General features: G+C 41.6%; 1 protein-coding gene across 1 annotated transcript; it reads left to right on the plus strand.

The window, feature by feature from the left end:
* The first annotated feature begins 295 nt into the window (after positions 1–295).
* flrt2 (fibronectin leucine rich transmembrane protein 2) lies at positions 296–10,089 on the plus strand. Its single transcript, XM_087805155.1, has 2 exons — positions 296–800; positions 2,653–10,089. The coding sequence occupies exon 2, from the start codon at positions 3,059–3,061 to the stop codon at positions 5,030–5,032; it is 1,974 nt and encodes a 657-aa protein (XP_087661281.1). The 5' UTR covers positions 296–800; positions 2,653–3,058; the 3' UTR covers positions 5,033–10,089.
* Positions 10,090–10,674: the final 585 nt, after the last annotated feature.

A 10,674-nucleotide genomic window follows, 5' to 3' on the forward strand; every position in this document is an offset into this window, starting at 1 on the left:
TCGTTCTTACTTATCAACGGAGATGGCATTTTGTTTCCATATGTCAGTGGAAGAGGGTGTGAGTTCCACACAGATTGTTGGATTAAGATGCAAATAAGGGTGAGGTCGTGGAAGGGAGAGAAAAAAAAAAGTAGATGAACTATTTTCTGCAGTGTGAGGGCAGAAAGGGAGGATCTGTGGCTTCAAGCCATCGTGGAGCTTCTGGAGGAGATTCATTCTTTATTCTGAGGAGGAGGGACTGGAGGCTGAGAGAGAGAGAGAGAGAGAGGTGGAGAGAGAGGGAGAGAGTGAGAGTGTGTGGGTGAGAGAAAGAGAGGGAGCGCACACGTCGCACTATCAACTGGATCCATCTAAGAAAACAACTCCGGGGAAGTCTGTCTGAGCTGCAGAGACGCTGACGGTAACTTGGTTTTTGCGGCGGCTGGAATAAGGAACCGGGCGCAGGCAGCTGGAGCCGTCATGGCCCGCCACGGATCCGGACCCCCGAGCGCCCAGACGGTTCCGACACCGCGGAGTTGGATAGGTGGACGCTACCATCAGCCCGCTGCTCTCCCGGTGCACAGTTGAAACCCGAAGTCCTCACATATAAAAAGACCCGTTTTTGGACTTTTCTTCTTTTTTTTTTTGACTTGGATGGATTTATTATGTTCTGGCTCGAGGTCGCGGTCGGAGCGCCACAGCGGTACCAAACGGACTCTTTACGCATGAGCTCACAGTAGGACCGCATGAAGGACAGACGCTGGGAGAAGGCGCAAAAGTTGATCGAGGTGGAGGGGGTTGCAAATGAGGAAAAGACTAAGGTACAGTCGATGTCCAGCCTTTTCCTTGAGAAATTCCCAAATAATGAGAATTAAAGTTAACAGTGAGAGAATGTCAAACGCTATTAAGCCCAATTCCCAATGACTTTCCCCATCAATTATAACCCAGCAGTGGAATCAGTCCGAGGTTAATGAGTTATTTGAAGATTACTGGCTACAAAGCAGAGCAATCCACATTCCCTGCCCCTGAGAAAACCTGTCTTATTGGAGCAGCATTTGCTCTTGGCTTCAAATACTCTTTTGAAATGATTCAAATAAACACCTCTCAGTGGGCGAGCTTTGAAGTGAACCTGATCCGCCTCTCACGGACCGTTAAATACGTGATCAACTTTTAATTAAATTTCTCAGTGCAAATCCAGGTCTAATCGGATTGTCCTAGACACGTATCCTAGTCATCATCTTGACGTGAGAGTGTTTCCTCGACTGAACAAATAAAAAAAAAAATTCATTTTTGTGACTTTTTCTTTCAACTTTTTCCTATACTTTAATGGCTCACCTATTCCACATCGAGTTCCTTTGTTCAGATGCTTGGTAAAGGTCATTATTTGGATTCCTTTTGACATGTTATTTATGTAGCTATAATAATCTTGATGCTGCTGCCTTCTGCTGTTGACTCTGCTGCTCTGCCAGCACATTTTATCGCCTCATGTGCTTGCTTATGCCCCCCCAACTCCCCATTTCCCCCGAAGGTTATTTGATTAAATTTAGCACTTTCAATTTAGAAAAGTAGATCAGATGCATGCTAAAGGATTTTCACTAAAACTGTCTACTATCCATGTTGTCAACAGAGCGGTAACATATGGATGTAAATCACTATAATTCGTTATATATATTTGAGATTCTCAATTCTAAATTTATTTACCTATTATTTAATGTCACACATTGAGTGGAGCTTCAACTTAGCAGCATGCGAGCATTGGCGGCCAGTAAAGCAGCCCCGGAAGGAATGTTTGATGGGTCATAAACCACAGAATAATGGATCCGGGGTCCACACCAATCCGGTGGCCTTGTGCTTTACTAGAAACCCCTGATAGATAGCACGTATTGATCATTTAATCGCGGCCGGAAACTATTTCAGCAGCCCATTCTGACAGCGTGTGTGTGTATATATATGTCACATGGGCGATAAGATGAGCGGCTTATTTCTGAACAGCCCTTCACTTTGTATACCTCGCACTCTTTTATCAGAGCTTTGTATCTTGTTTTTGATGGCGGTGCATTCTGTGTTATAACAAGCGTCCGCTCAGGCCGCTGGCTAATCACCTCGTCTGTTTACTGTAAGCGCTCGTGTGTTTACTCATGTAGCTCAACCCACAATGTGTGTTAAAGAAGAAGAAAAAAACAAAAAAAGGAAGACGGAGGAGAAGATCTCTTGTCAATTTTCAAGTCATATTTCTATATAATTTTTTTGATTTATAGCTGAAGATATTTTCAATCATTCACCATTTCCGAACAGTTTAATGCTATTAATGATCCTTGAAATTTTTTTTCCATGACTGTGTCCTTGTCGTATTCTATTCCTTCCTTTGATAGAGTGAAAAGGATAAAGACCTTCTTTATGTCTGTGAAACCGGATGTGTAAGAGCTGTTCTGAATATTTATCAGATGATTCCCTCCTACTAAACAGTGCGTTATTTGACTTTGGTAATGAACCGCGTGTTGACTTGTGTCAAAAGATAGAGAGAAAAGACAGTGGATTCAGTATCTAGTGTGTGTGTGTGTGTGTGTGTGTGTGTGTGTCTGTGTGTAGAGATGAATCTGAATGAGAACCACTTTTCTCATCCCTGGCAAACATGAATCTAAATTCCCTTTTTTTCTTTCTTCACCTTCTCAGGTCAGTGGATCCAAATGTCACCCTCCCTGGACGACGCCGTGGTTGAGGACCACCTGTGTGTGACAAGACAGGCAAGCAGTGCCCGCAGTGGCTCTCTCTCGTGTGGTTTCAAATTGGCGCTGGCTGAGCTCCGCATGGAGCAACGAGTAAAGAGCCCTGCAATGGTCATATATCTCAGCATGGATGAAGTCAGTCAAAGGACTGGTCACCATTAATGAGACCATCATTTCTACAGCTGAGGACTGATTTTCACAGGATTATAGCCTGACCTGCATCATAACCAAACCAGTGGACTGTAATTGGTTTTGGTTTTAAGTGGATATATGTCATTGCTTTTTGAAATTCCCTTTTCCGTTACATTAATTTTTTACTTTTGGTTGCCAGTTTCCTGATTCCTTTTTCCACTATGGAGTTTCTGGCTGGACACTGGAATAAGGATTGGACTTCATTTTGCCAATTATGGTTGACCTTTATTCTCAGCCTACATTTGCAGTTCCGACCCGGAGCCTCATGTCCAACTGAGTGTCGTTGTGACAAAGAGTTTGTGTACTGCAATGAACGTAGCCTGTCATCAGTGCCTCTGGGAATACAGGATGGCTTTAAGGTCATCTACCTACATAACAACCAGATCAACAATGCTGGCTTCCCGGTCGAACTTCATAATCTGGCTACTGTGGAGACAGTATATCTCTACGGTAACCAGCTGGATGAGTTTCCTATTAATCTGCCCAAAAATACCAGGGTACTGCATCTGCAGGAGAACAATATACAAACGATCTCCAGGGCTGCTCTCGCCCAGTTAAGTCGTCTAGAGGAGCTGCACCTCGATGATAACTCTATCTCCACAGTGGGAGTGGAAGAAGGGGCTTTTAGGGAGGCGGTGAGTCTCAAACTCCTCTTCCTCACCAAGAATCACCTGAGCAGCGTTCCCATTGGCCTACCAGAGGACCTAAAAGAGCTACGATTGGATGAGAATCGCATCGCTATTATAGCTGAGGAGGCCTTTCAAAATGTGACACGCCTGCAGCGCCTTTTGCTTGATGGGAACCTGTTAACAGATGAGGGGATTGCGCCAGGGACCTTCCAGGACCTGGCCACCCTGCGTGAGCTGGCACTGGCTCGCAATTCACTCACCTTTCCCCCTCCTCTGTTGCCAAGTCAGTCACTGGTCAAACTCAGCCTCCAGGAGAACCAGATAGACCAGATCCCTGTGGCTGCTTTCGCCGGACTAAACAGGCTTGAAAAACTAGACATTTCCAGCAATCAGCTTCAGACTCTCACACAGGGCGTGTTTGACACCCTGTCAAGCTTAAGGCATCTTATGGTGCGAAATAACCCTTGGCGCTGCGACTGCGGTGTGAAATGGGTGGTGGTCTGGTTGAAGTCGCTGCCTTCATCCATCAACGCGCGTGGATTTGTCTGCCAGAGTCCGGAAAAGGTGCGTGGCATGGCCATCCGAGAGCTTACACTAGATAATATTGAATGCCCAGTAGAGGCTGACCTGCCTTTTTGGCCCACTTTGCGCTCAACACCTCCCCCCCCACCGACAACTACCCCTACAATGTCAACCCCGATCACAACACCAATCCCATTCTTCATCGAGTCACCGTCACCTCCGTTACCTCCCATCCATCACAATCCCCCTGGCCCGTTGCCTCCTTACGAGGATCCACTTCAGATATCCTTCCATGTGGTCAACTCGTCTTGCATCGAGGTCAGATGGGCGTCTTATTTCACCGTAACAGCCTATAAGGTCACCTGGGTCAAAAGGGGCCAAAGCCAAATAAACGAAGGAATGCGGGAACGAACAGTGGTAGGGAGTCAGCGACAGATCACGCTGTCAAACCTGGAACCCCGCTCCAACTACAGGATCTGTGTGCACGTGCTGGATAGTCGGAACTCCTACAGGCCCGGGGAGGATACTATCTGCAATGAGGCCAGGACCAAACCGGCCTCGCCGACCAAGCCTCCCGGCTCAGCACAAGCTCCGCAGGAGAAAATGAACTCCACGTTACTTATGGCCGGCATCATAGGCGGGGCAGTGTTGCTCATCCTAATAACACTTCTTAGTCTTTTCTGCTGGCACATGCACAGGAAGAACCGCTCGTCTTCCACCAAATGGAAATACAACCGCGGCAGAAGGAAAGACGACTACTGTGAGGCTGGGACCAAGAAGGATAACTCCATTCTGGAGATGACTGAAACCAGTTTCCAGATAGTGGCACTGAACAATGAGCAGCTGCTTAAAGGAGATTTCCGCATTCAGCCCATCTACACTCCGAACGGGGGGATCGGATTTAGGGACTGTCACCTCAGTAACAACAGCATAGCCTACTGCAAGAGCAGCAACGTGCCCAGTACAGAGTTCTGCCACACGTGATGCAGCACAGAACTGTAAGACAGCATTCACACGAAACAATACATCCATAAATGACACATTATTTGTTTGTGTAGACAATGAAAAAAAACAACATTTAATTCTAGTAAAATATATCTGTATTATATATATTTCCAAGTTCCGTCTGCAATGTAATTTATACTGTGGATAATAATGTGGGATTCTCTGCTATCTTTTTTAATCTTAGAAAGTGTTTCTTTGTTTTTTATAACCAGCAGGGTTTTAAAAAGAACATTTCTTTTGATGGTCAGTACTGTACATGGACATGAATTTGTACAATCACGGCATCATGGGTGTAGCTTCTGACAACGTTGCTGGGCACTTTGAGGGCTGGGATTCTTTGCTAACCACAGAAGCGAAATACATGGCCTTCCGCGCAGTACAACACAAAAGCCCCCCCCCCCCCGCCCACAACCTCACCCCCTTGTACATCGGCACGGTAGTAAAAACAACATAGCACAGGGGGAACGCAGCCGCTGCTCATTAGCGATATGTGGAAATATAAGCACTGGTTCAATGGTGGCAGAAAAAACAGAGCTAAAGTGCACTTTCTTTTCATAGAATAAAAGACAGGAAACGAGCAGAGGTGGATCTAAAATGCAATGTGTTGTGAGACCTTTATAGATGGAGGAGAAAATAGTATAACTGACGTCGTCGACATTTAATCAGTTTTTATCAAATTTGCTTTTTCATAAAGAGCAACATGAGCCAGAGCTGCTGAAAGCATTAAAATAAAACAACATTATTGCTTCTAATGAGGTGAAAGGATCTGCTGAGATGTGATGTTTGAAGAAATCCCCTCATTTACTGTTTGTTTTCCTGGGGGGTTTTTTGTGTGTGAGGCCACAAGGGGGCGGTTTCCCTCAGCTTTGTGTGCGGGACAGAGGACCGGAGACAGACAGGAAAAAGAAGCTGCATAGATCACTTTACCGCAACTCGAACCCAAGAGTCCATCACCCAGATGACATTACACAGACAGCATTGTTTAGATGAGTACAGCTGATCGAGCAGCTTAATGATGTGGAATCATTTAAAATTAACAGTGGGTTTTTTTTTAATTAAAATGTTCATTTTCATGATGTATTTTTAAACTTTCAAAACCTTCATATATAATTTAACACGTTGATTATTGAAACAAAAATTGACACAGCAAGTTAAGTCTGACACAATTATTAGCAAAACCTGATCAAATTCATTGAGTAGAAAAAAGACAAAACAGAAAAAGATGCATATTTTTTTAATCATGTTAATTCTGGAGAAAAGTACATTTTAAGTCATAAAAAAAAAACTTTCCTATCTTGAAACAGAAAGTCAATTGTATGCAATTACTAGACTTTTTTTAAAATATATTTAGCATCATGATAATTTCCATTTCTTAAATTTAGCTTTTTCAAAACGTTTTGCTGTAAAATAGTAGATATTGGTCACGTTTAACTAAATCCAGCTTTATTCTAAACTGTTCAGGTGTCCTTCAAGCTTCATATTAAACTACTTATTCACCCGATTTACCATATTTCGCCATTTCTCGGCCCTCCTGTCAGTCCCCCCCACCTCTGATCCCGGCATGGGCTCAATTAAAGTGGTTTTCCTGCCCTTCAGCTCCGGCTCTGTGGTGGCAGCGTCGCATATGAAGTGCCAGCGAGAGGTCATCATTATGCACTTCTTAAGAAGACTTTATTTGATTTGACAAGATTTTTGTTTCGAGGGGCCAACCTTAAAGGGTTCTCACCGTCAACCCAGCAGCTCCTCCGCCCTCTCCCCTCTAGATCTCGGTACCAAAAAAGGGAGAAAAATATGTCGACTTTATTTTCACTTGGCTGCGTGTGGCTCATGCTGTTAGTGTGTGTTAACTCTTTGTTAGGTGCTCCGCGGCTCGGAGTTAGACCCGACGATGAAAGTAGAGAGATTTTTAAGGGCTTGTACTTTCCTGAGTGTTGAGATGATCTCCTCAAGGATTTAGCTCAGTGGTCAGACGTATCTCAAAGCGGCTCCGCTTAGTGTAATTCCAGCAATAGCTCCGACTTGTTTAATTTGTGAACGTCTCCAACTGTCACCATGATAAACAGCGAATACATAAAACGTTTCATATGGAGCCACCGTTTTAAGCTTATGATTTTGCTGACCTACAAGTTGGCTAATAAAAGTAGCCACATATCTGGGGACACAAACAATGTTTTTTAATGCTTTGTATCAATATTTTAAATGATGCAGCTTCATATTCAATTTAAAGTTACCCACATCTTCAACACAACACTAGAACAATTATTTTTTCATGATTAAATGTAATTTACTTGCTTATTATAAGTTGTGGAATTGAGCTAAACAAACACACATTAACTAAAATCTTATATACATGCATAGGCAACACTTTCACTCAAAGTATATGTTTAAATGTATATTTTTAACTGCAAATTATAATGTTGGTTAAGTAAAATATTAAAAAAGAAAAGATACCCTTTTGTTTTTAATGCTATTGAATTACTACTTAAGTTAGCCTTCTTAAAGATTGTCAAAGTAGTCACTTTCCGTTTTCTTAACAGTGATAATTGGTCAAACAGCCTCATAATTTGGGACTAACATTTAAAGAATTATATACTGTAAAGCAATATTGTCGGCAGATTTTGCACTTCTGCAGCCAAAAAATATAATTTACATACTTCGCTTTGCAAGCTTCATTAACACTAAAATCTCTTTTAATTTACCACTCAAAACCAAAACGTACACATTCATATGTATCCAAAGAGATTAACATAAGCAAATAAGCATTCCAAAAAAAACAGCAAAAGTATCCCTTGAAGTAAAAAGCAAATCGTTTCAGAATAAATTATTTTGTGCCACATAAAAACTTAATGACTCTTCCCCTCTGTACAGAAAGTACACTTGTTTCCAGCGAAAACAAGAATTTGGGATTCACTACATGCCTCGTCATGTCTTTTTTTTTTTTCTCTTTGCGTTCATCAACACTGAAATCTTCTGTGGTTGTCAAAGCATCACCATGTTATTATTTTTTAACTAATGTCTGCCAATATATCGGCACACCCGCTACACATTGACCACCCAGATGCACTGACTGACCTCGTCTTGGATCTGCCCCCCCCCCACCACCACCACATCAGTAGTCATGAGGCTTAACTGACACCTCCACAACGGTTCATCACGTGTGCAACATTTGACCGTATTCCCACCAGAGCTGCTCTGTGTCCGGTGATCTGTGCTGTGGGGTGAGCTCGAGGGCTGCACAATAGACTTAAGATTGATCTCAGCATAGAGTCACGATTCGGAACATTCACAGAAGAAAACTTTGAAAGGGTTTGTCACCGGTGTGAAGAATCCCCTAAAGGAAATTGTGTAATTCTCCTATTGCTGCTTAATTAGATAGTATTGGAGTTAATAGGCTGTTTATTTTTTAATGGTTTTCTCATTAAAATGTTACTCTTTTATTAAAGCATTTTAACAACTAATTGGAAAAGATGATCCAGATCATTAAAGTAATGCATTTATATATGTATATGAACGCTTTCCTTTGGAGTTAAACGTAATAACGCTGAGTCAGCAGGAGCTCTAGACTGGTTTCTCACCAACAAAATGACCCCATAGAGAGCTTGTGATTTTCTCATTTTCACCCATTTACAAGCTTATTTTTTAAATATCTTGAAGCTGTCAGAAGCCGACGGTTTCGAAAATAAAACAACTTTCAGCTGACCGTGATAACTAGCTACACATAATTTAGTTCAATAATCTTTTTTTTTTTTGGTATCAGACACCTCAAGGATCAGAATTATTGGGCTCCACTGCTGAAAAAAGGACAGTTAAATAGATTAGTTTGTTGACAATCTAATCTAACATTGTGGAGTGGATTATAAGAACTATTATTGAAAAATCAAAGATGGAATCTTAGTGTCGTGAATTAATAAACCTAGTTATTGATCTTTTAAAGGTTGTATTTTCTGACGGGATTTTTTTTTCTTCTTCTTCCAACCGGTGCACACTTCAGTTAATTGGTTTTAATTCAGAGTACACACACATGTCAAAGTTTATTTTCCTTGTTTTGTGCAGCCCTCATTAGAAGTCGCTCATGTGTTTCGCGCTGTTTTTTTTTTATGCTATTCCCACTCATGGTGAATGTCTAACAGACACAAGTATTTGCCTTACATTTGTGACGCGGCACTGAATGATCAACGGGAGGGAATGAAGTGAGTCAAAGAGAAGGACCGAAAGAGAACTGGCTGAATAGTGGCCAGTCAAAACCATCGCTGATGGGAGGGGAAAAGACAACACGGAGCATGAAATACATTTGTGAACACGAGAGTGTTCATCTCTAGTGCCAGACCTTCAGCCGTGCGTGGCGTAGCTAATGACTCATCCAGTCTCGAAAGGAGCTTTGGTGGTTCTTCTGCGGTTTACATTACTCCTAATATTCTCTTTTCTTGATGAAAGAATGCTGTGACCAATGGAATTATGCGTAACATGTTACAGACTGGAGTGCCAGCGCTGGTTTATTATACTTGTATCAGGGTGCAGAGACATAATCTCCCTTAAAGCCTATTGATTTGAGTTTAAATAATTATGTTCCGAGATCAGTGAGCGCTTGAAATGGAAAATGATCTGTCTTTATTTGTTCTCCAACTGAAGTTGCAAAGTTACGATTTCATTTGCATTGTACTTTATCATCACTCAAAAGGTAAAGTGGATTTATTTCTTCTTTTTTTGTTTGTTTGTTTGACCAACAATCACGATTGTTACTGAGGACAGGAGGATAGAAAGTGACGATGCATGTTGAACAGAAAAAAGGCTGTATTTCTTTTTTTTCTTTTGCAACACATCCCCATCCTCCCTCACAGTGTTGCCATCTCCACTTTCTTAGGAACCAAAGTTTCAATTTTTCTTTCTCATGATGAAATGTTGATGTTGTCCCATGTATGTGCCTTGAGGTTTAACTTACAATGTAAAGTCCTTGAAAACCTTTAAATGTTTTTGCACAAACTGTAAATACTTCAGTGAAGCTTTTTTGAAAATAAAAGAGCCATTGAATTTGAGAATCACTTCTTCTTTGGGTTTTGTTCTTTCGAAATGGCCGTCGTGAAATGGTGTGAGTCGATTTACATGTGATAAACAGAACCAGTTGTCCTTTTTTACTGCAGGGAAACTAGGGAAACACTGTACAAATCCCTAATCAAGCTATAATAAAACCACTCATTTACACTATAAGAACTTCTTAAAAATGTCATTAATAATTACATAATAAGTTACTTTTACTGGGGATATGAAGCTTCATTAAGTTGTGTCTTATTTTAAGATCTCACTAGGTGGCGACCTCAGTTCAAAAATGATTTAAGGTTTCAGTTGAATATTTGTTCGTCAACTTCATGAAGCTTCATCATCATATTACTGGAGCATTATACCTATTTTCAGAGCCCACTAGATGGCGCTCCCTCTTGCATCATCTATGACATACAGTTTATGTTCACTTCTCAATGTTCTCATCTCCAGCCACGTGAGATTCACTGACTGATGTTTATTTTCTTGAAAAAAAAAGTGAACATATGGCGTGGAGTAATTAATAGATATTTACCTTTGAGTTCGTCAGCAGGAATGCGTGGGTAGGAAATCCGATTCCTATTTGT

Source organism: Callionymus lyra, chromosome 13 (assembly GCF_982586985.1).
Source record: "Callionymus lyra chromosome 13, fCalLyr1.hap1.1, whole genome shotgun sequence".
Classification (NCBI taxonomy): Eukaryota; Metazoa; Chordata; class Actinopteri; order Syngnathiformes; family Callionymidae; genus Callionymus; species Callionymus lyra.

Excerpts from the sequence above, each read along its gene's own strand:
- flrt2 (XM_087805155.1), top strand. The coding sequence starts at position 3,059 with ATGGAGTTTCTGGCTGGACACTGGAATAAGGATTGGACTTCATTTTGC.